Genomic DNA, 25,690 nt, shown 5'->3' with positions numbered 1-25,690 from the left:
CGTGTAGTATGCTGAGACGAGGAAATACGTTTGTAGCAGGCGCCATCCTCCAGCTTCGTCCTTGGTTAGGGATTGGGAGGAAAGAGCCCCGGTCAGAGCGGAGATCTTTGGGAATGCCATGTGTCATGAGTGTCTGAAGACATTTTGCTTTTCAGTGGCGATGGGGATCAGGGACAGCGAGGCTATGCTTCGGTGGCGGGTCCCGATGCGTGGGCACATTCGCTGCCACCGAGGCAACCGTGTCCTAGTGCCCAGACCAGGGGTGCTATTCCAGAAGGCCCGAGATTGAGCGGAATTCGGAAGACACAAGCTCTAGCGACGCTCACGTAACGTGATAATATTTCGAGGTGGAGTTCAAGCGCTTAAAAAATGCGATTCATGGTATTTGCCGATTTTTGGGATGCCGTAACCGGTCCAGGGCAGCGCGGCGCGACGAGGGCGTGGCGCATTTTTTCTGCGTTCTCTCGCTCCACTGCTGCACTGGTGGCTACTGGGAGCAAGAAAATCCAACTTCTTCACTTTATTGTGCTTTTATTTTATGAATCTGTATTTCACTAACAAAGTTCATTTCTTATTTTAGGCGTTTATATGATCGTTCTATTTGAAATTAGCCGTCATAAGAAGCAGATTCTGCCCACGTCTGCGGTCGGTGGCAGACAATGCAACCACGTGACTAAAGCCGACTGGCAAAAAAACGCAGCCGGTGATGGAAACGCGCCACATTAAAAGTAATTGCTGCTCGGTGTTATCGAAACCCTCCGTCCGCTTTTGGATATGAAATTTCCTAGGAGAATTCAAGTCTACTGACGTGATTTGAAGGAAAAAGCTTGGCGATACTTATTAATACAGTGTACTTGCGATGATTCTTAACTGATATATTGCACTTGCTTATTTTTTCCCGCTTTCATTTTTTTTTTCCTTTTGGCATGAATTTTGAATTTTGGCATTACTTCAACTGGTTTCTTTCATTTCGTAGTGAACTCGTCAGCAAAAAGACTGGCACACACCACAGCCTCCCTACAATCGGGGTTCTGCGCGGCTGCTGTGGACCTGTCCTCATGTGCCGTCACGTTCATGTGTCACGTGACAAACACTATTCTACAACTTGTACTTTTACAATTCACAGATTTGTGAATTTTTAAAACCGGGCCCCAATTTAAAACTCCCAATTGCGAGCAAGTCACCCAAGCGGGCATGTGTTACGAAGAAGGGAATAGCAACAACCGCAGCCTTCCAAGTTTGTTTCGTTTATTTCGCTTTGCTCTTCACAGCTCTTGTTCGACGAAACTCTCAACAATCGTTGTTTTTCGCTCTAGTCCGAACGATAGGAGCGGCCAGACGGCTAGATTTTGTAGCGTAAGCTATACTGGCCGAGGTTGAGCAGTTTAGCGTGGACATTGAAGGGCCGCGCTGCGCAGGCGCGAGGAACATTGGATTGGATTGGATTGGATTGGAATCCCAACCAATTGGATTACGGGGGCCGTATTCTCGACTGCACAAACTCCTAGGCAATTCGCCATGTTGTTTTACGGAAGTTCGACGTGAGCAATCAGTGACGTGTTGCACCTATAGCTATGACGACATGCAGTGTAATTTAACGCTTCACTCATGAAGATCGCAAACAAGGTATCTAATATTGCCCATAAAATATATAAAAACACTTGGCACGTACTAGACAAATTAAAACGGTAGCTGAGGCTGGCAAGAGAAACACATTTCTGCGGGTCAAAATTGGCGTCAACACCACAAGGCGATCGAGTAAGGTTGATCCAAAAGCCACCGAAAGGCAGATGCTAAAAAAACATCAAATAATTTTTTACCCTATCTATTTATTTCTTTCAATCGCTTTTAACAACGTAGTTGGGCTCTCTGCTTCGATGCGAGCTTTGTTGCGTTATCACCTTCCCGGCCGCCACCGCCGCCACGCTATCGTCTGCTTCTATGTTACAAGTTATGGAGTGATCACAGAAAAAGACTGCCGCGACAATCGCTTGTATGACACATAAGAGAAGCGAAGCGCTACGCCTGATAACCGCGGAGCGCACCGATGTCGCCGATTCACTCATTCGCAAAGCTCGACTTCAATCACCGCTCTAATAAACAAAAGACTTACTTTGTTATTTTTCTCTTGAGTTCGACCATGTGACCTAGCAGCTTACTAGGACGAGGGTGGACAAATGCCATGCATTGGGTTCTCTTTGTTATGGAGAGGCTTGTACTGCCCTCTTATGTTGCGGTTACCAAAAAAAATTGATTTTTATTTTATTGCCAAACATATAAATGCAAAATACTGCACGTCATTTGACTTGGAAACAGTCGAAACCATTATTTCTTTCGGTAGAAAACATGCTTTAAGACACGCGTCATGCGAAACTGCGCCTTCTGCAAATTCTCGGACATTTCGCCGTGCCGAAGGTCGGCTAAATTTTTTGCCCTATTTCGCGGCAAAAGCAGCCGCCATTTTCAAGCTGTTACGCAACATTACGTCACTTTTACGCAGGCTGAAGTTGCCAATGTGTGACGTGATCGCTCTCACCAACTGTTTAAATTACGTCACGCCTTCTGAGCCAATCACAGAGAGGGCGTGTATTACAAGCAGTTTTGTTGTTGAATAGCAAAGACAGTCCTACGTTGTCATGTCCGGTGAATTTAGTCTAGTTTTTCATTGCCGGCAAAGAATTATGTGCTTTCAGTAAAGGGAGATAAGGAAAACTTTAGAAATGGTGCCCGTAAACTTCATGAAACGTCAAAATGACGACAGCACACACAACCGCTTTGTCAACCGGAAGCACGGGACCAAAATTGAAAGCCAATCAGAAAAGACTTCCGGCAAATTTCCCAATTCCCCGGGAATTTGTGAAGTCGAGAATAGGGCCCCTGAATGAAAATTGGAAGGACTCGAGCTTTATTCTAGCGAACAAACATGGTCCGTCCAGTGGAAAAAGAGGCGCATGAATGATTTGGCAGTAAATAGATAATTTAAAGCGCGTAAACAGATATGAGTTCCAGAGGAATTCGTTGAGTAGCCTGTAACTTCATTTATTCATTTTTAAACGACTTCCGACCACTTATTATAACGATTGCGTGTCTTTAACTCCGCTAATTGTGCATTTTAGTGAAAATGCAGGGCGCTACGTGTTTGGGCTGAAGGCTAGTCGTGTCGAAGTTCTCAAGGTGCACCTTGCATCAGCCGTGGCCTTTGCTGTCCCACCGCATCCACTCAAAGTTGGCGCCCACCACCATCTAGGACCTACAGCGGTCACGTTTCCTGAGCAGATTCTGCGGCGCCATGAAAGCGATCGCCTCTGGGCTTTACAGCGCTTATCTGATATCGGCAACAGAAAGGGCGATGACGAATACGCGGCTGCCTCCGCTTCCTTCCACAGCGCTCGTCGGCTGGCGTCGCGCCCCTCTAAATCTACGGAGATAAAGTGAAGTGATATTGCTGAGATTAGCTGCGAGTACACGGGCGAAGCCCCAATCCACTCAAGTTAGGCGACTCTTTCGGGTCCAGGGAGTGACATAGCGACCGGTATACGTATTTACGACCACGGTCAAGCGATACTGCTGCGTGCACCCTTGCAAGACAGTGAACAGTTCCGGCCCTCTGGCGTTTAAATTGTAAAGAATGCGTGAAGTATTTTTCCTGCTCGTGTGTTTGGCACCACCTTCAGTGGGGACGGCTGCCGGTTGGGAATTACACATGCCAGCTCCGGTACTACCTGTTCGGCAGGACAGTGCTCAAGTGGATCCGTACTTTAAATGTTGTGAGTAAAAATCCATGGGGTGTGAGCTTTCCGCCTTTCTGGCAGCTGGACTATCTGTTTCGTTCTCGCATGAAATATTGCGGCATAACAATTAACCGATAGCTCCGCCGTGGGTGGCCAACTAGACGGGCCTATGCTCTGACTTTTTGATTTCGTAATTTTATCTGTTTTAGGTATCTTGAGAGAGACGGTAAAAATCTTTTCTCCTCATACGCTTCCGTGTAGGCATCACGCAACAACGGACTTAGGCCATTCCAAAAGGCTTTGTAGAAGGCTAAGCACAGCATGTCCGAGCTCAGAGACTTCCTAGTACCGAAGGTGTAGGGCCAAGTGCTGGGGAAATTTTTTTTGAAAAAAGATCAACACATATTAGTGGTCTGCATCATAAAGCACACTTTTTACTCATTGATTGATTGGTTGATTGATTGATTGAGTGATTGATTGATTGTGAGGTTTAACACTCCAGCGCTACACAGGTGATGTATCGCTCCGTAGCGGAGGTCTCCGGATTATTATGACCACCTCGGGAATTTTAACATGCGCGAAATGTCGAACGCACGGGCATGTTCGTTTTCACACACTTTTTAACCCGTACGATCCTTATCAAGTATATATTTTTTCAGTTGCTGTTTTATTAAAGGTGTATCACACCAGCACTCGTAACTAGTCATTTCGGGAAAAAAAGCAAAAATTTTCAAACTCATATAGGTGAAGCTTTGGCTTGTACAATGAACCAAAATAAATGAAATCAGGCGAATGCTCGTAAAACAGTTATGAAGTAACCAGAAAAATCTGCGTTTCCATTTGGTGCGCCTTGGTGCAAAAAGGCAGCCATATTAATATTTGTGGCACGATTTTTTTGTTGATGTTCATTGCACGCCCAATAATGTGAGAAAAAAGACTGCCCAGTTTCACAAGAAGCGCTTTAGTGGTAAGATGTTAGGAGCGTCTGCGTTAAAATAAATTGCAAAAATATATGTTCTGCGAAAATCATCAATAAAATTTTTTAATTGACGGCAGTGCTCCCTTAAAATGATCGGGGGAGGTAAAGTTTCTCTTATTTGTAGCTAATTCCGTATTGGGTCTTGCTATTTTCTGATTTCGCTTGTGTAGTACCTCATCGTTTTTTTCTGGCTTGGTTTGCAGTATTAATGTCCAGAAAAGACGCCTTCGTAGTGCGCTGCAGATTATTTGTAAGGCCATCTTTCGTTGTGGAGAAGCCAGGTTCTACGCAAACTTGAGTCAATATATTATGTGTGTCTCTGTCGCCTTTGTTGGAATGACACACATCATCATACAATGCAAACGTGAAGGTTGAAAGGCTTTCAGTTTCGGTTTCGTTACGGCTTCAGTTTCAGCTTTCGACTTGGGTTTTGTAGAAGCCGGGTGGGTTACACCTGGGAAGAAATAAATTTATCGTTTGCATCGATAAACAATGTCTTGAAAAAAAATTATACGTGACACAACCCTTAATGGACCTGCAAATACCCCCAAACCAAGGCGTGCTTGTGTTATACAGTAAAGCCCGCTTATACCGGACAGCGCGAGGATTGTAAAATAGTTCGATATAGCGGAAATTCAATATAGAAAGTGAAGCAAAAAAAACGTATAGTATGAGAGTAATCTTGCCAATGGAGTCACGAGCTAACGCTGAGCTCTTAGCACCCTGCAGTTCGCAATTGATACGACCCTTTCTCGGAAAGAAAACAATAATTTATTGGGGCGGAAGAACTGCGTGAGTGTAGCCTGATTCTTGGAGCGCAACGCGTTGCTGGTGACTGCTTGCTCCACGGTTTCTAAAGAGTCGACAAGCACAAGACCGCTGTCCTCAATGGCACTGCAGTATCGCCGTATACGTATACGGCAATACTGCCGTCGCTGCCATGGCCCTGCTATAGCAGGGCCACGGCAGCGGCGGTTTCGCTCTTGCTCGGAAGCAGTACGAAGTCCTCGGCGTCTTCGACAGATCGAAGACAAGCATGGATACAAGCGAACAATGGCGAACCCAGCGAACCGAGGAAGTGCGCGTAGCTAGTGGCGCCGACTTGACGTTCGGAGACACCGCTGCCCGCAGCGCCCAATGTGGCGCGTACGGCTCCAACGGCCTGCACTCTGCCACGGCTAGTTTGGACGCACCCGAGCTCGCGCGGGAGTCGCAAGCGACAGCCGCGCCACCACTGCGCGCCGATGTATGGCGGGAAAGCCTGCCGCATGCCTAATCCCGCGCGGGAGAGTTCGATATATCCATTGTGAGCAAAATCGCGTTCGATATAAAAAGATTTAAATGCATGTAATTTTTATCAGAATTATACAAGGGTTCGATATAGGCAATAATTTGATATATCCGTGTTCGATATAGCGGGCTTTACTGTACACAAAAGTAGCCTTTTGAATTTCTGCATCGGAAACACCGGATGGGTTTACATGTCCTATGTGAATTTTGGAGGACACCACGTAGGAAGAACTTTTTTTCGTCAAAATGCTGTCAAAATATTTCCGCATCTAGAAAAATGAAAACCGAAAAATCGCTATTAACAATTTTCAATGTTCACTTGGCCGGATACGTTCAATGGTCAATGGCTTTCTTTACTTCGACAGGGGCAATTTTTGTCAGCATATTGGGCATCACTCAACCCCAAATTGTCATGAATAACAAACAATTCGTCCTATTATGCCTTAATAACAGCGATGAAGGAGCCACATAAGCCATTCTCTTTGTACGAATGTAGCGCGTAATAAAAGCAGGAACAAAATAGGCCGGTCTGGGGAATATTTGCGCTTCTTCGGATAAAAAAAAAAGGACTGGATGGCGTGATTGACATGTCACTATCTCGTGACCTGCTATAAAACGCTCCCCTACAAGAAAACATGGATCGAAACCTGCACCGGGACAGGCGAGTAGCCAGCATGGCATTCTGACAAGGAAGATTCAAAAGCCACGAGAACACTGCCTACATGGACTTAGACGTACAGAATTACAAAGGCAGCAATGGTCGTAGTGTACTACCGAGGCAGGCGTGTCCTATGCTCAGGAACAGAGGAAGCGATAATTGGAGACACGCTTTGCCGATTCGCTAGTGCAACTCTCAAATCAACGTCATTACGGACTTTAAAAGACCATAAGACTGTTGGCTGCAGGCAGAATACCTAAACGCTTCAGAAAGATTCTCCGGCCACAACGAACAAAGTTCCCAAGCTCATATGACCACACGAGTGTGAGGGTCTAGGAGGGAACGAGGCAGCTGACCAAGAATAAGGCGAGTTCGTATTCCTGCTCCTTACGACTTTCGGAAAATCCGGACGGAACATCTCTTCTTCCTAAGCCAGGGAACACCATCTTTGAAGGCTCCAAACATCTTTTAGCATGCCATGCAACAGTCCTCTAAACAGCCTTTGGAAGCCTGTCATTCCATGTTCTTTTTTTTTGCTTGGGCGTAAGTGTGTTATTTTTTACTGGTTATGAGCGTCCTTTTTGTAAAAAAATTGTAGCTATCTTCACGTTGTTGTGTGAGTTACAGAATGCACATGTCTTCACGTTTTCTTACGCAATGTAACAATCTATAGCTGCTTTATGCTCTGTTGCCTTGCATTTTATCTTTGGTTTCGCTCTGATATTTCTTTTAATAGTTCTGTATTCACTACCACTTCGCTCAATGCTTTTAGGAGCCTGTAAGGTTTCGTAAATAAATCAATTAATAAATCGTAACAACGAGAGAGATTCAAGCCAAAGGATTCAAGCTGTGCCAGAGTACGCAAGCAGAATCCCGGGGAAGACCCACGTATAGCGAGCGCGCAGCCTGCAGCGTTGTCGTTATCAGCTTGGCTGCCCCGATTCCGCTGCTTCAGCGAGAACCTCCTCCAAACTCATCTCCGGCCTTGTGCCCTTCAATAAACCCGCGTTACAAAATAAGGGAAGAATGTATCTTATTCAGTTATTGTGTGCGGTATGAGCGATCTGGCATGATTTACTGTGCAGCACGTGAAGCATTCTGTTTTTACGAATTGATCACGGCGCGAAAAGGTGGCAGGGATGGACTAAGGAAGTCTTCACGAAGGGATGCCTGATAGACGAGGTTGTGGAGTAGTGGCAAGAGAGCGATTTCTGCGGTGACATGTAACGCTTGCACTGATACGTTTCCTCAATGGAGCGTTATCATGTCGCCCTCAAGTGTTTGCCAGTCGCCCCAAAGTCGCTCGCTTTATGTAACCTTGATATCAACTGGCGTCGTGAAGCTGTTGACCGTCACCCGAGTCCTTCAATGCTCCTGTCAAGAATACGAAACAAACATTTGCAGATATCTCCGTTTGGGTCTCGAAATGTACGACGAAGTATCATTACTCGTTTTGGAACAGAGTGGCTGCTTTTACGATGTATGCTTTCGGAGCACTGAAGGTTATCGAAGAAAGACTAGCCGCAAGGGTTTTTACCCGGCATGGCTAAAAGAGACAGAGGCCATTTACGCTGGTATGGCTTAAGATTTCGGCATGAAAGGTTTCGGCTGCGGGGTGTTGGTCGGTTTGAGCGAGAAGGCGACAGTATGAGCGTTTCAAGAGGTTAGTTCTCAAAAAGTCTGGGTGGGATGAATGCTTTTGGTTTTTTTGCTAAAAGAAAGAGAGAAAGAGAGACAGAAAGAGATATTTGTTGAGAAAAAAATAGTTGAAGTTTAGGAGAAGGGAAGGAAGAGATGGAAGGGAGCTCAATGGTTGAATATGAAGTCCAGGGCCCCAGGTGCAGCAGCTCCTTCCTTCATCCTCTCAATCAACCCACGCTTATCTAGAGGCAACGAGCTTCTCAAAGCTGGCTCCCATGAAGTGGAATATGTCATGTTCGAGTTGGTCTTTTCCGAGCAGACCTGTGGACGTAGCTATGTTGCGTTGAACCGTGTGTATTTTCCCCGCATTTAGTACAGTCTTACGTTAATGGCTGATCATTCCACCGAACCTCTTTGCCGATATAGATTTTCTGACACCTGTGTTGCTTTATCTTGCGCAGTGTTTGCGATTGCTGTGCACTGAGTATCCCTTGTGGCACAGACAACGATTGTGTTCCTAGGCGTAGGACGAGAAGACGTTCTTTTTTTTCGGGAAGGGAGTGTGGTAGTCGTGGTCGCAAGAAGCAGCGTAGGTGAGTTCGCGTGCCACTTGGTCGGTGCCTTGTTCTCTTCCAGAGCCTCGTGTTAGGGTGTCCAGGTGGGCGGAGGCCGCGTCAGGAGACGTACGAGTCTCCTTTTGCAATGCCTCGTGGACACAAGTACATGTATGTATTGATGTCCGAAATAAATTGAAATTGAAATTGTAATGTTAACTTTCTTCATTGTGGATGTGATTATCTTAGCCAAGCGCTTAGGTATTCTGCCTGCAGCAGTTTAATGCCCTCTGAAAGTCTGTAATGCTGTTTACTCTTCTATTCGATAGTTGCGGGTATCGCTTTGCCAAGAGGATGGCTCCGATTTCCGTTGTTTCTATTCCTGTGTGTAGGAGGGTGATAAAATCACAAAGGTGCCCGCAGTAGTCAACTACGAGAATTGCTGCCTCATACTTCTGTACATACCGGAGTCGTTCTATACTGTGTATTCATGCTTGTGGAACTTTCCCCGAAGTAATTTCATTCTTCCACGTCGCCTATGTTTTTATTGGTTTGGATCCATGTTATCTGACAGGGGACAGTTTTTAATCGGTATCGTCGTATCAGTGACATGTTCGTCATAGCTTTGAGTGGTTTATTTTTCCTAGGGGGACTGTCATGTATTATTGCCTGTCCCGATTTTGTTTTCCCAGCTGCTCCGCCGGTGGTAGGAGAGCGGCTTCTCTGATTTCTTCAAAGGTGTTATAAAGACCAAATTTTGGGCCGTATTATCGCCACCTTAAATTCGCCGTTAACAGTGAATTCACCGTAATCTTTGTCTAACTGGCTTTCACTTTTGGTCACGCGCTTCCGGTTGACAAAGCGGTTGTGTTTTCTTTCATAATTCTAACGTTTCTTGGCGTTTGCTAGCACCAGTTCTAAAGTTCTAATGAACTGGCACCAGTTCATTGGGATAACGATCAATTTCGTGTTCGTAGTAGCCGCACCGTGCTAGATCATACTTTTGCTTTCATCGATGTTTCAGCCGTTTGGAGCACGTGCTTTCAGCAGAATCAGACCAGGGTAAGCGGCTTGTGAAGGTCAATGTCGGCCTTGGACAACGGCATGTCAGCGCTGCTGCAAGCTTCACATGCATTCCGCGACGGATGGCTTCTGTGATTTTGGAGACATTCCGGTAGCGGCTGGCTGTTTCTGCGCGCACAGCGATCCTTCTCCGTGGTGCTGTTTCTTTCCTTATTGTTGCAGTTAGTCGGCAGTTGGTCATGCATTTTGCTGGAGTTTTGTTTAGGGTACTTGGATATGATTTTGATAAGGCCATCTGGTTTCGCCGGCTCCACAGCTTGCGCTTTCGACGTTGCAGTTTTCAAAGGTGTTTCGCACTTTGCTTTGACCAAACTAATCCCCTTCGAACTCATGCTACTGCGATGGTGACGTGCACATGATGGCTCCTCCATGGCTGAGTCTGGTGCTCGGCCGATAATAGATGCTTACGAATTGGTTCGTTGTTCCCGTTTTGTCCTGTTCGTTGAGCACCGAACTTTATGTGGTGCCACAAAAACCATGCTAATTAGATTGATTGATTGATTGATTGATTGATTGATTGATTGATTGATTGATTGATTGATTGATTGATTGATTGATTGATTGTAGGGTTTAACGCGCCGACGCAACGCAGGCGATGAGGCGCACCGTAGTGGAGGGCTCCGGATTAATTTTGACCACATGGGGATCTTTAACGTGCGCCGAAATCTTGTACACACGGGCGTTCTTGCTTTTCGCCTCCATTAAAAAAACCATGCTAATTCGATAATGTTTTAGGTGTCTACACGGCCTTGTCGTCACTCTAATGACTCGCCATTTTTATTGAAGGTAACCAAGCCAGTTAATCGTTCAGAGGGCTGGCGTCATAAAAGGCGTTAGGTCACCCGGGCCCTCAGCAGAAATGGTTACCTCCTGTTTTGCAATAATGCATCAGTTACTTGTCTCGAAGACAAAGCTCGTTGGGTGATCTCCGGCTCCTTACCAGCTCCTTTGGGAGGTGCTACCGATACGCTCTTTTTGTTGAGAGCGTTACTGACCTACCTGCCGTGTCATGTTGTTTGACATGCCTTCACGTTTTTGAGGGGTATTGGTATGATCCCATTCAAAAAATACTTTTTCAACTGCAGGACCAATTGGTCCATTCTAAATTTCGTCAGCACGATAAAAGTTTCGAATTCATCTGCGGTTTCATATTCTCGCGTTAATTATCCAGGTCCACAAGCTCTTCCATTTCACTGTCCAGTTTTTTCAAAATTGCATGACTTTCAATCAGGTTTTTCATATGGTGATTCAGCTTACCGATTGATGGTGGCTCGGCACACATTTACGATTTAATGTCGTCGATACATGCGGCGACTTCGTATCAGATGAGCCGTCGCCGTTTGTACAGGCCCGCCATGTCTGCGCGAGGCGTCGTTTATGTCTGTGGGTCGTCGATGCTTATGGTAGGCAGAAAATAGAAGCCGTTCTTTTCGCTGGTTGCCTAGGCGTTCGTTAAGAGTTCGTATCGTTCTTGAGGGCGTCGGATCGGCAGTCGCTGGGCGATCCCTCAATTCATCGTTGGGTCGTCGCGTCCGCCTGCGGTCAGTGTTCAGCGGTAGCAGTCAAGTGCCATCGCAGCCGTGTCACTCACGTTCATCGTTGTATGGCGGTCCACACACTCCGGTCTTCAGCTGTGTAATCTCTTCAATCCTCATCACGTCCCCATTTTGTTGAAGAAACAGAGGCGCGGGTCGCGGGACGTGAGTGCTCTTTAATGGCGAACTGCACGATGATGATGATGCTAGGAGACAGCTGCCAGTGGCCACTTCTTTTTCTTTTGCAGTATTCCCAACAAGACCATTGCATATGTGATGGCCACATCATCTCTGGTGGGAATCAGGATTTCATCGACGCGGAAGACAATTGCGGTCAGGTTATGCCACAAAACGTCGACGACCTCAGAACTTGCTGCTATGCGCTCTGCTTCGCAGTATAGAAGCTTTTGTGTGGGGCGGATTATCACACTAATCGCTGTAGCTTCCGCAACTAGCCTAATTTCCGCGGGAAAAACTGGCCCACGAAATACACACTGCTTACACACACTACCAGCCTGTCTCATGAGGTAGTGCTACTTAGGCTACCTTGACGTTGTGGGGTGATTGAGAATGTGGTGGCAGATCAAACAGCTTGCGCAGCCCACAATCATTCTAGGAGGGGGAGGAGGAATAAATGTGTCTCTGAAGTAGTCAGCCCTGGGGAAGAGTCCTCATTCCAGGACCCCTTGAGTCATCCGGCTTCTTGGGCTCGCTGCACCCTTTTAGCGTCATCACCCCATTCCATTCATTCGACTATTCAGGAACGCCTGCGTACTCTGTGGCGCGGCAGTTAGACTATCAATATGGACAGGCAGATAAAAAAAGTATCAGCCGCGGTATAGAATTGATTCCGCCGGCACTTTCCGAATTGTGTGTGGCTTGGAAAAACGTGACGAAGCAATTGTTCACCGCATTGTCCTCAGCGTCTCTTTTACCAACCACTACTTGCACAGTACGCGCCGAGTTGCCTCCCCTCACTGTCACGCTTGCACTGTTCGTGAGGACATTGAACATGTGCTGTGTGCGTGTCCCCGTTTTGATAATTCTTGGCTAACCATGAAGGTAACTTCGGGTGCGCCGTGCTGATACGTCCCCGAAACTTAGTGACGTGATCGGTCCATTACACTCAACTGCCATGGTGACACGGACTACAAGGGTCTTGGTGCCGTTTCTCTATTGCTCCGACCTGAACAAAACTCTGACCATTTGCCTTAACTTTATTACTGCGCTTGTGCTATGCGCATACCCGCGTCCGTCAGTTTCTGTGTGTTTATTTGCGCTTGTTATTGTTCGTATGCGCCCTTGCATGTTCGCTTCCTTTGCCCATTTTCGTCAATCTCTTGTTCATATGGAGTAATAAGTCAAGCTCACTGTCAGGCTGCTTTCTCTGTTCTCCCTCGGGCTTGAGGGGTATCACAGCACAGGGGACACTTTTCTCGGTTCTTGTTCAACCCCTTATTGACTCGCAGTAGATTTGATAAGGAATGTCCTATAGTGACATGACCACTCCTTCCGATGCTGAGGATAAAGAGCAATAACGCAATGACGTAAATGAGGGTGAAGATGTACTGTGACGTACTCACGTGAATACAAACTATGGCTTTTGGCCTAGGAAACGTCACATTCTGAGATAACATTTTGCACCATCCCTACAGACTCGTCAAGGTCTAGCGGAACCCAGCGCTCTAGCCGAAACCCGAACCCAGTGCCGGCTATAGGGTTACATGTATATGAGTACTAGGGTGAGTTTATAGATCCTAACCAGACCACACTCACCTCAAGTTTGTTTTGCTTGCAGATGAATTCAAGAACCCGCCGCTGCGGATGTTCTGCGCACTGCTTGGTTCTGTGCACGCCAGTCCCAGTGACGTCGAGGCAGTGTGCGGCCAGTACTACATGAACATGCCGAGCAGACATACGACAGACTTCAGCCGTTCCTGCATACTAATGAAAGTTTTCGCACTCGAAGCGCTCTTTCTGGACGACGGGTATGTGAAGATTGGCCTCTCGGCTAACGGGACAAAAAGGCAAGCAGGAGGGCCACAGAAAATGCGTTTGTGTGTGGTGTGTGAAGCAATCAAAATACCAGAATAAGTTAACAAGCACTGTCCCTAAAAAAAGAATGTACAACAAATGCGTTTTGCGGGTAATGACGTATGGAGCCGAAACTTGGAGACTGACTAAACAACAGGAAAGCAAACGTAGGTGGGCTCTACGGGTTATGGAACGAAGAATGACAGGAGGGCACTAAGGGACAGGAAACGAGCTTCTTGGATCAGGGAACAAACTCGAGCAGATGATATCTAAGTTCAAATTAAGGGCCAATGGACTCGGGTTGGCCATGTAGAGAGACAAAAAGACAGCCGGTGGATCACCAGGGTAACAAAGTGGATACCGAAATACATGTCTAGAAGAAGGGAAAGTCCAATAACTCGATGGAGAGAAGAAATAAGAAAATTCGGAGGCAAACGATTGACTCGAGCATAGCAGGAGAGGAGCAGTTGGATTCCGATGGAGAGGTCTTCGTCTTGCAGTGCACCTAAGTAGGACGCTGATATATATATATATATATATAGAGAGAGAGAGAGAGACAGAAAGAGAGAGGGAAGGAGGTTCCCGACTGATCTAGTAATCTAAGGGTCAGATGGTTCATGTCAACTCTCATTCGAAACTGCCAGGCGTAGACACTTGAAAATTGGAGAGTACATCCCTAACAGGGGTTTAGGGGCTGGGTTTTCAAGGAAAACCACTGTAGGATTAAACGGGATAAATTTTGTTTAAACAAATCCCTGATTATGGTGCAGATTTTCGTCAATACCGAACCGGTTTCTGCTGATATCTGTACCTTCTACAAATGCCTAAAAATACCTTTGGGGCTTAGCCCTAACGAACTTCCGAACGGCATGTCCAGATTTCGGAGGGAATGGCGTGTTGTTTCGGATTCCGTAATGTTCGGCTCAATGATGTATCGATTTGGTTTTTATCAAGAAATAATACCGGTTGAAATATGTGAAAAAATATTGTTAGTGTTTCACTAAATGACCAGCGCGATAGTTTTAAAATTTCACAACACAATTATACGACAATATGTCGATAGATTGACTGTGTCATTACGCCGTGTTCCATTTAATTGCTGTAATTATTTCATTGTGACATTGTAAATATTCCAAGAACTCCCGTCCTCTGTCAGTAAAGGGGTATTAAGAAACGGAGTGTGGTCACAGGAAACATACGTAAGTGTGCTAACAAACATTATATAACAACCGGCCGCTCAGACGGCTCTAACGTTAGGCCGAGTTTCACAGGCATAAGTCATCATTTTGCGAGAAATGAATTTGTACCTGCGTTCAAAATTCCGTATTACCTCTGTGTCATGTGGTAAACTCTCTTCATTCACATTCACAAGAGTATAATGACTTATCTTTTAAACCCAGGGTTTCGAAATTATCGGTCATCTTTTAAATAATTCTTCATATTTTCAATACTTATCACTCTAACAGGTTTTTGACATTTTAATTATTGGTTTTCTTTGTGGTTCCAACCCATACCAGAAAAATTTTGTTGCTTTTTTTATGCTGCCTTTCCTACAAGAGCGAGAGGAGCCCAGCTACTAAGACGGAGTCAGTGCGATGAGCAAGTCCTGCACGAATACGCAACGTTGGTCCCCAAGAACTCTACCACCTCAGATGCAGTTGCTGTGTGTGAAGGTAACTCAAAGTTTTATGTTGGTTAGACAGACAAGAAAAGACCGATGTACACCAAAATTTATCGAAAAGGCGTGGAAATGTTTCCACAACAAATTCCAGGACGCAATAATCGGCGGTTTAAGTAGAGCTCGAAAATCAGTCGCCACTAAAAAAATGAAATAAAAATTTAGCAATAATCTTTCAATCACATGCTCTAATTGTTGATCGCCACAAATGTCATTATTTTTGCAGACGTTTAGGCACAATGTTGGACCTCGCACAATCAACGGCTTCGATGATACTTTGAAGCAAGGTCTCGTGACTTAAAATTTTTCTGAATCAAGTGTGGCACATGATTAATCCAGATTTTAGTATTCTTACAAACTGAGGTTCGGATGTTGCTTTGAACGGTATGAATTACACCACTGGGAACCAACTGGTTCGTATACGGTAGTACTCTTAATTTGCACTTATCAGTTTGTGTAAGAAAAAGTCGTACCTATGAAGCACATGTGATGTCCAAATCATGTTAGAAGTCAGACAAAGCCGGCAATGGACTATATCAATAATGAAAGATGTAGTGAACGTTCCTGCATTTGTCTCATAAATAAACACACGTGCGAAACAGTAATGCTTTCAACATCATTGCGTCACAATTATAAGTGAGGGAGGCGCCTTGCAACCCATATCGACCGACCTGAAAACTTTTATCCACAACAAAGAACCACGGTTATCTCCCTGCGCTGAACTGCCAAAGCGAATGCGCATACCTTGGAGACTAATCCAGTGACTCTCTTCCGCTGTTGTTGTTTTCTGCATCAGCCGGATCCCGTTTTTTATTTAGTGTAATCTCAAGTTTGATACTCCAAGTGGCTTTGGCTTGGAATTCGGGCTGCCTACAGAAATGCAAATGGTACGACAGCGGGATCGTTAAAGTCAATTTCTCACTCCTAGACAATGTAGGGTTTCAGGCATTGTAGACACAGGTGTATTGAAGGGCAACACCGCGGAGGCTTCGGAATAATATTGTTACGAGGCGGTAGGACGGATGACATGAACCGTGGGCGATGCTGAAACGATCTATTTGTAGAAAGGGATGTAGTAGTAGAAGTAGTATAAACGTTTATTTGCCATAAATGGTAAAGGAGCGGAGGATGATCTCCTGCGTTGGTCTTGAGGACCTATTGACAATTCGGGCATCACAGCTCGAGCAATGCCCCACGCCAACCGTTTTCGTCTTCGTCGGTATGTGATGACCATCGGACTGCGCTGCTCTTCTCGTTACAATATATACCACCTAGATATCTTCAACATGCGCAGACATCGGCCGAGAGAGAGAGAAAAAAAACTTTTATTTAGCGTATGCAGGTAACATCGACACGCAGACACTTTCATTTTTGCATACATAAGAAAAATTCAAGAACATTTCAACCTGCGAAAGTGGTTGCCCAGCGACGCTGTAAATTGTGGTTTTTCACAGACAGCTACAGTATCTGGAGCCAACATGCGGTTCCTGGTGAAGCAGGACATGCCGGTGAAGAGCCCCTAAGTTGGGAACTTTCCGATGAGTCTGCCGGTTGGGAAATAACGTGTGCGCAAGACGAGCGAGGCAACCGATCGCGCACTCCACCACTAAATCCGAATCCCTGCCTAAATACATGTCGAAATCCACCACTAAATCTGAATCCACTCTCTTGCGTACGTCCCTTTAAATTTTCTTAGCCGTGTGGTCTCTTCGCGCTTTTTCGCTTCACGACACGCGTCATCTTGTCTGGCCTGCCACTTACGGCAGGCTTCTTGGATACGACCTTCGGCAGTGTTCTGCTTCGCAGCACGCGATCGCTGCTCACATTACCACCGCTGTTCCTGCCGTTGCTCACCGTACCCACGCTCGCACATCCACCTAGCACTTGCAGCCGAACGTCGCTGTAATCAGCCCAAACTTGAATGGCCGTCTTACCAGAATGTATGAATTCATTGCTAAGAATGAAAGCGAAAGTCCACCAGCCGGTGTAATTTCTCACACTTAGGGTTGGACACCAGAACGAGTACTGGTGTGTGTGTGGGGGGTGTCAGACTGACCGAGATGAGAGACAAAGAAAAAAGGGTTTATTAAAAACAACAGTCCAGCGATTATTCGTGATCCGTGATCAGTAGAAACAGAAACGATAAGCTAAGTGTCAATGAGTGCTCCAAAAGATTCAGAGGACATGTATAAATCCTGGGTATAAAACTCGCTCAACCCAGCTTCAAACATGTCGCGCATAAAGAATGTACTCGTATTCTCTTATAATGGTCGTTGAAGAAATCTGTAACTTTTTAATAAGAGTTGTGAAGTGTGGGAGGTGTTAGCTACGGTTCGTAGCTTATAGCTTAAGCAAAAGCCTGACGAGGCGAGACTAACACGTGAAATCAGGCCCATGATGCGTCTGAGTTAGACAAAGGAAGTTTTAACAGTATCGATGTCTTTACAAAATCCAGAGGAATAACAATAAGGAAAGAGTACACTCACACACAGAGGAAGAAGCTTGAAAACGTGCATATATTACACTAGAATCTTTCAGCCAAACCTGTTGTTTAGCTTTTGAAATAAAAATGGCAACCGAAACACGAATTGACGTGTTCGAAATATTTTGCTTGCTTGCAAATGCTCCTTTTGATTATCATGCATTTTGTCGTAACCATAAACAGAAATAAACTTTCTTTTGCATAACAGCTCCTCACGAAATATACAGCAACTCCCTAAGGCCATAAAATAAACGTGAGAATTGGCTACAATAATTACAGGCCACAACATCCTGCATATAGACTGCGCTGAACACTTACCCAATTCGAACAATTACTGACACTGAGCTAATCTTGATTTGCGCAAAGTGAAAATGTCTGGCTTGTTTATTATCGCTCAATGCAAGCATATTGGCTTCCATATCTTCCTCCTTTACTCTGTGCAAATCTCCAGTCTTGTCATGTATCACTATTATTGCTTCCCGGACTGGCCTATACCATACACTTTAACACTTTAACAGCATAAATGAGCGGCATTTATATTGGAGCCTAGGTATGCCTGAAAACCAAATTTAGCATTACTGAGCCGAGTCCGGTTTAATAGCAGCGAAGACCTGTGACTTGCTACGAAAATTTTATTTTTCTATTTTTATCTGCATTGTTAAGGTTAATGCGTTGCCTTCGGGCTCCTCTACCTCGAACTCCACCCCGTAAAACATACTGTTTCTACCGTTGCAGTGAACCTCTACCATTCAAATGGATCGAGCTGTGGTAAGTGGTATTATGCATGGGATGCTTTGCCACACAACTCGTGCCAGTATAGAGATTGATTTGAAAGAGTAAATCGAGTTATTATTATGACTTGTAATTATAGTCCTGTGCATGCTATCTAAACCAGTTAATTTTTCTTTTATGATTTTCAAACCGTACGCATGGTGCGGAAAAGTGCAAGCAACCTAGCAAGAAATCCTCGAGCACGGAGTTTGGGCTCGGTGTAAGGCAATTCACACATGCCTCCCCATTACATAAAGCCAACCGCGCTGCATTCGTCCATAATTCTCCCTGACATGATCAAAAACGACAGAAAAAGGAAAAAACCAAACTGACGCCATCATTCATTGCCTGAGATTGAGCTTGAGTGAACCGCAGAACTTGTATTATTTTCTATTATCGGGATTAGTATTTTGGTGTCCATACCACATCACGGAACCGATATTCATGGCACAGGTGGCATGTGCCATACCAGCAGAAGACAGCGTGCGGGCGGTATTGAGCGTGAACTCGCATGTTGGGAGTGAGAGAGAGAGATGTGAATTATATTCCTAAAAGCGATAGGAAACGGATAGTTACTAATAAACCATCTCTCTGGTCTTCTAAAGAAGACATGGCACGCAGCATTGCAGGCGGGGCACCATTTATACCGTTGGCCAGAATATTGATTACGCTAGGAAAAGGCAGCATGGTGCATCAGAAAGATCCACCCTGACGGAAGTCGCCATTAGCTCACAACTAGGGGATAGCTGCTGCCTGAATTACTTTTCGTCTACAAAGTTCTCAGAAATAAAGCGTTGATGGTCTGGGCCTTTGGGTAGAAAACTTTTTTCTGTGGCGAACGCTCAATGTTTTTTGCTATATACTAGAAGCTGACGTTACTTAGGTCCGTTTCTACATGTCAGTCATGAAGTAATGCGTAAACTTCCCCAATAAAAAATTCTTCAAACAAAGTAATTGTCACGCGAAATATTGTTATTTCTAAAGCGACGCATTTACATGTGTTCGTTAAAATTGTTTCCAGTGTACACGAGCTCTATTATGGGAATGTGTACAAAATTATGCTTCATGATTTTCTGATTCCTAATGTAGTTACGGAACAAGAAGACTCGGACGAAGTTGTGCACTGTTTCTTCAGGGAAGAAGTCAGTGGAAAAGAGAGTTCACTGCGTTGTGACAACCGCGGGTCTGACATGAGCACCTCTCCGCGTGAGCAAGTGTGGAGCAGAAATGATTTTCTGCACACTGAACGCGAAGTTTGGGTAAACTGGACAGGAGAAAACATTGGGTACGTACTGCTTGAACGTATTTTATTGACTTTCCACTGCATAAATGAGCGTATTTGTACAGGTGTAACACGCCCCCATTGTAATGCACAATTAAGTATACTTAAAAAAACCGAATAGCTAATAGCTATTCTAAGTCGCAGATGTACAAACCATGACACCATGTTTTTGGAAGACATTTTATTTAACGCAAGCAACTGTGGCAGCGAAAATCTTTTGTTTTTATACTTGGTTATCGACTTCTGCTTGTCTTGAAACTGGAAGGCAAACATAGAAAGTGTTAGCTATTGTAAGCGCCTTGACCTTCATAACTATTTATTTATTTATTTATTTATTTATTTATTTATTTATTTATTTATTTAATACATACTGCAGACCATGGCTAGGTCCAAGCAGGGGGGCACAAGAAGATAAAATGCAGAAAAATACAAACAATACAAGCAAACAAGGCACTTATACAGGGGGTAATTCATTACACTCTTGTATCGTACGCGGAAAAAAAGAATATTTGAAGGTGTCAGTAGCAGCAAAATATGGGGTGAAAGCGTTCGGGTTGTGATGCCTAGTAGGTCTTGTTGACAACGGTGACAAGAACGGTGATGGGTCAATTGACAGTGCACCTTTGCTTAGTGAAGAAAGGAAATCAAGGCGGAAGCACTTTCTCCTGGATTCGAGGCTTGGGATATTGTTAGTAAGCATTATTTGTGAGGGAGAATCAGTGCGGGAGTATTTAGAGTAAATAAACCTTACAGCTTTTCTCTGAATTCTTTCTATTTTACGGATGTTGCGATTAGTGTAGGGGTCCCAGACTATACAGGTATATTCGAGCTTAGGTCTAATAAAACTAAAGTAGCTGAGGAGCTTGACGTTAGAAGGGGGATTTCTGAGTTTGTGTTTTAAGAAGCATAGCTTACGAAAGGCAGATGAGCAAATATTGTCAATGTGTAAATTCCGCGAAAGACTGCTGGTTAGTTTGACACCGAGGTACTTATGACTGGTGACTTGTTTCAATGGCGATGTTCCTAGTGTGTATTGATAGTCGTAGGGAACTTTCTTTCGTGTTATGCGAAGATACAGTGTTTTGTCGGCATTCAACACCATTCCCCAGTTCTTGCACCATTCAAGTATATTAGTAAGATTGGTATTAAGTTCGCACTGATCAGCACAGCATGAAACATCCCGAAACAAGACTGCATCATCCGCGAACAACGCTAGACATCATTGGACCGTTGGTGTTCTCGTTGTTTTTTTCATAAATTCAGTCAGGGAGTCTTCAATCTCTGGAAAACATCCATGCTTGGGGCCAGGGAATTCTTTGCTGGAAGCCTTGCATAAAAATATGGCGCTGCCTTGTCCATGCCGATCACTAAATAATGACGCCGGGCGCCACGTGTACGTGATGCCACTTGGTTCCCCTCGCTATCGGCGACTAAAATTTTCTTGCGCCTGAAGGACGCGTCGTAGTGGTACCTTTGGTCAGTGAAGCTACACTGACTGAAACGATGTGCTCCTTGCACCAGTAGCAATGTGTGCAACACTCGGCTAAATTATGACCGTAGAGAAAGCTTTTCTTTCCTCCAAAGGTACGCCAAAATTTACTGACGTCACGTTGACGTATTGATTTGGATTGGGTTGAGTTTGAATTAGGGAGGAGCTTGTGTCCATGGCGATGCTGATAGCCGCTGTGAAGCCGCTTTCGCTTTTCAGTCAGACTCCAACGCACACACCTTTTAAGCCTACTATTAGCAAATAGAAAAGCTACGCGTTGGAATCCTACAAATACGGTAAGCAGAGCACAAGTATAACTTGCGAAGTTGGTTTGTTGCGCTTGTTGCAGTGAATACAGTTGAACGTTGAAATAACGAACACACTGTGTGCCATGAAATAATTTGTTACACCGAGAACGTTGTAATATCGGGACAGTGCTACACCTGTTGGCAACACGCGGGAACGAGAAATTAGAAACTGTTCACTAGTTCAGGAAATGTTTAAAATTGGGTTATGCGAATCGGGTTATTCGCATCTCTCAAGTAATTCCTACACTGTCGTCATAAGCACAGTGGAGTACCTGCGATAAAAAGAGCAGATGGAATACGTTTCGCTGTATAATTTTCAGGGACGTACACACGCATGCGCACATACATGCTTACATAAATACATACATACATACATACATAAAAATACATACATACGTACGTACGTACGTATTTTGGCTTTAAAAAAACTGCTAAAATTACATCAACTGCAAAGGTATCGTTTTCGCTTTCGCTACATTCATTTCCTCGACTTGGTGGAGCAACATAAAATTTGAGTGAAGTAGTGGGACGCTGCCATCGCGTCAACATCGGGGTGCCTGACAGCAATTCGGCTTCGCCATATACGCCTCGAGCGCGGCCTGTAGGGGCGCCACTGAAATCCCTCTAGCGGCCCGTTTCGAAAGCAGGCGCGGGAGTCCCCGGCCCGCTCCCCCCTGTCGCCGTTGCTTTTGGGGCTCGTTCAAGACAGCGATTTACCGTCTTTCCGCATTCGAAATACCGAATAACGTGGACCAGGCACTCTGTTTGCAAGCGTGCTGTGTTCACGAGAGTATAAACGTCTATGACGCGATCTTAGTGAGATCTATATGAGCACCAGGCGTATGTCACAGGCCGGTGTCTCGAAGCCAACATTTGCATGCACTGATTGCAATTCCGCTGCCCTGAAATTTAGGGGCAGTGTCTCCGTAAGCAGTGTTTCCTCCGATGGTCATGTTGCGGCCATACACACTATGATGTAAATCGACTTTGTGCATTTACAAAATCTAGTGGAGCACTCATACCTGACAGCACGCAAGTTACGACTGCCAATATCACATATCAGATATTGATCAGTACCATATATGAACAAGCCAATGCGGCATAAATTTCACAAACATTGTACCAAAGAAGTACGATGGATAATGCAAACTTACACTCCGGAGTCAGCACACGACGACAAATTTAATGCTGGCTCGTCTTGTCCCCAGGTAACCGTTCGCAAAGATTCATCTGTTAAATTTATCCTCCACGAGAAGCGCGAAGATGGGCTTATAGAGTAATCTGCGTCCGTCACCAAACTCTTCGAAACATCGTCATATGACACAGGGAGACTACAGAATCTAGCATAAACCGAAATCAGAGACCCTTATCAGATACGACACTCTTCCAACGAGCCCGTGTGTACGATCAGTTCGGCGCACGTTAAGGATCTCCAGGTGGTCAAAATTAATCCGGAGCCCTCCACTACGGCGTGCCTCATCGTCTCCGTTGCGTCGGCGCGTTAAGCCCTACAATCAATCAATCAACTCTTCCAACGACACCTCGTATCGCTTGTGAACTGCCTAGCCTGTATTCTTCAAAAAATGCGTCCGCCGAGTGCGCAGCCGTTTGTTGAAGGCGAAAAACAAACGAAAAGTGAACACGCAGCTTGTGTGTGTGATTACTAAAACGTTCATTCGTTGATTTCGCTCCGCATTTGTAAACAACGATAGTTGATCGTCCTCCTCCTCCTCCCCCCCCCCCCCCCCCCCCATGTCTAGCGAAATATCAGTGCATTTCGCATCTAGTTGGTCTGATGAATACTACCTTGCTCAAACAAATGTCTTTAGCATTTCAGAAGCTGCACTCGGTTTTTTTTATTCCCGTTCGACTGTTCTATTTATTCCTGACTTGCAGACCATCCATTTTCCCGTGGTTTCATTAACATATACCTAAGTTCTTACTATAAGGCATGAGTTGGCACATATCTGACAATGCACAGCCTTTGAGTGTACTCAACATTTTCGCGTGGCTTATATTCCCATAAAAGGCACAAGTTTTGGTCAGCTATTGGGTTATCACATCCCCGAAACATATTTTTCTACGACGTACATATTCGAAGCAAAGCCGGATTTGTTGTCTGCGCTGCAAAACGAACCAACCTCTTACAGTGCCAATATCAGGTCTAAACAAGGCGACAATAAATAGAATTCACTTGTGCTGACGTGTTCGAAGGTGACAGCGGTGATATGCTGCTGCCGTCGCCGACGCCCGCAAGAGCGGCCAAGAAGCGCGCAGAACCGCCTCCCCGGGTAGCTCTTGTTGGCGTTAGAGCGCTCTACCAAGACGCGGCTGTTTCTTTTAAGTGCCCTAAACGCGCAGTTAACTTACAGACGTCACCATAACAAGTTGTTTAGTGCGCGGAACGGCAAAGAGAAGCGAAAGAGAACCTAAACACTGCATGACCACCTATCAGCCACGCAGCGCTAATCCCGCAAACGCCGCGGAGAAGCGGCGGCAGGCGGCGCAGCGATCGCGAATCTCGAGGCGTATTGCATGCACGGACTACAGCATAACGCGAACCGGGTCCCATGTGCCTTGAGCGAGAAATATATTAGGGGCGAAGCACCTTAGGGCCGATGCTTGTCCGTCTGGCGTCCGTCCGGCGTTCGTGATCACGGCGCAGCACCGTGTAAATCGAAACATCTGCGAACAAAAGGTTCACAAAAGGTTAACAGGAACAAAATAAGAAGTTCACAAAAGGTTAGAGAGAGAGAGAGAGAGAGAGATAGAGAGAGAGAGAGAGAGAGAGAGAGAGAGAGAGAGGGAGGGAGGGAGGGAGGGAGAGATGCACAGCACTGTGTAAATCGAAACATCCGTGAACAAGAGGGTCACAAAAGGGTAAAAAGAACAAAATAAAAGGTTCACAAAAGGTTAGAGAGAGCACTGCGGTGCAAATGCGTATAAGCGCGTTCAAGACCACACATTCTCTTTCTGCTATGGATGAAAACGAACGTAAGGCGCGGCATGCGGCGGCTCAATTTCTAGGCAGACAACAAGCTACCCGGGAAGCGAGAGCTCGGGAAGCGGCGGCAAAACGTCAAAAACGCCAAGCGGACCCGGAGTTGAGTGCTCGGGAAGCAGCGGCTCAACGGCAACGCCGACAATAAGCTACCCGAGAGTATATACCGTACACACACGTTCTCACTCATTTACATGCGGGAGTGGGCAATGTCACGGGTGATTTACGGTAATGATCCCGAGAACTCGCCCACTCGTCATGATTCACTTCGTGGATATGCGTGAATTTTTTTAATGCGTACAATTCTTCTCCATGTACCCAACAGCCGGGATAGTCTAACGTCCTGCAGTTGCAAAAAACAAATTTTTGGCTGAAGTAAAGCATTTATTAGTTAAAGGGGTCCTGAAATGCCTTCCGCCGATGCATGGATGTACATGTAACCAAATAAAGCAATGTATTAGCAATCTCCTCCTGCAAGAATTTTGTTAAAGCGATGAGTATTAGCTGAGAAATCGTAAATCAAAAACCGCGAATTATCGTCGCGCCGTATTTCCTCCTCCTTTCAACTGTTTCTTCGCTATTGGCCTCCCCTCCCATGATGCTCCGCTCCTCAGCGGTGACGTACTTCCGCTATTGCGCTCCCACAGACTGCCGTCTGCTACGGGCCAGCTCTTTCGGCTTTTTCATCTCCGTAGACACCATGGACACAGGCTGGAAAAGCGAACGAATGACCTGGCCGCATGTGTGCGGCCTGGCCTTGCCCTTTCGCGGTGTACGTAGCTGCAGGGCTGCAGTTGGTATCGGCGGCGAACTCGCAGCCATGTGGGGAGAATCGTGCGCTCGTTCCCTTCGGTGCACCGCGCACTGTTTATCCAAAAAGCGCGGTCTCAGATGTGGCCCCGCGGGTGCCGGGTGTTATTTTGCGGTGGTTGTAATTCCTACTACCGGCGGCATGTGAAAAAAGACATTTTCAACCGACACAGAACCCGTGCACAAAACGCGCCGGATCGGATCGCTTTATCAGCGGCGATGAACGTGAAGGCGAAGAGCAAACCAACGCTGCACTCGATCAGCGAGAACCCGTGTTCTGACAAGCTGCACCCATGTGTTGCATTCAACACTGACGGGAAAGCGTTTGTTTGCACTTGTTTGGATAGTCGTAAAATGTCCAAAC

The 25,690-nt window shown here is 45.6% G+C and overlaps 1 protein-coding gene across 3 annotated transcripts in view; it reads left to right on the top strand.

The window, feature by feature from the left end:
* The first annotated feature begins 3,420 nt into the window (after window positions 1-3,420).
* The window catches only part of LOC144170484 (adhesion G protein-coupled receptor L3-like), a 77,701-nt gene continuing 55,431 nt past the window's right edge, over window positions 3,421-25,690 (top strand). For 2 of the 3 annotated variants that reach the window (XR_013322621.1, XM_077700320.1), the window contains exons 1-5: window positions 3,422-3,767; window positions 13,270-13,459; window positions 15,063-15,178; window positions 18,401-18,433; window positions 19,526-19,721. Coding sequence is in view for 2 of the 3 variants with exons in the window: in XM_077700320.1 (XP_077556446.1) it covers window positions 3,629-3,767; window positions 13,270-13,459; window positions 15,063-15,178; window positions 18,401-18,433; window positions 19,526-19,721 (674 nt within the window). In the remaining variant the exon portion in view is untranslated. Of the gene's footprint in view, window positions 3,768-8,935; window positions 9,025-13,269; window positions 13,460-15,062; window positions 15,179-18,400; window positions 18,434-19,525; window positions 19,722-25,690 lie in introns of all 3 variants that reach the window. The other variant, XM_077700321.1, reaches the window with a different exon arrangement.

The sequence above is a fragment of the Haemaphysalis longicornis genome, unplaced genomic scaffold (genome assembly GCF_048455015.1).
Source record: "Haemaphysalis longicornis isolate Haplotype H1 unplaced genomic scaffold, Haemaphysalis longicornis Haplotype H1 scaffold_2, whole genome shotgun sequence".
NCBI classification, from domain to species: domain Eukaryota; kingdom Metazoa; phylum Arthropoda; class Arachnida; order Ixodida; family Ixodidae; genus Haemaphysalis; species Haemaphysalis longicornis.
The sequence above is the reverse complement of the archived record's forward strand: the minus strand, read 5'-3'. Positions and strand labels throughout refer to the sequence as shown.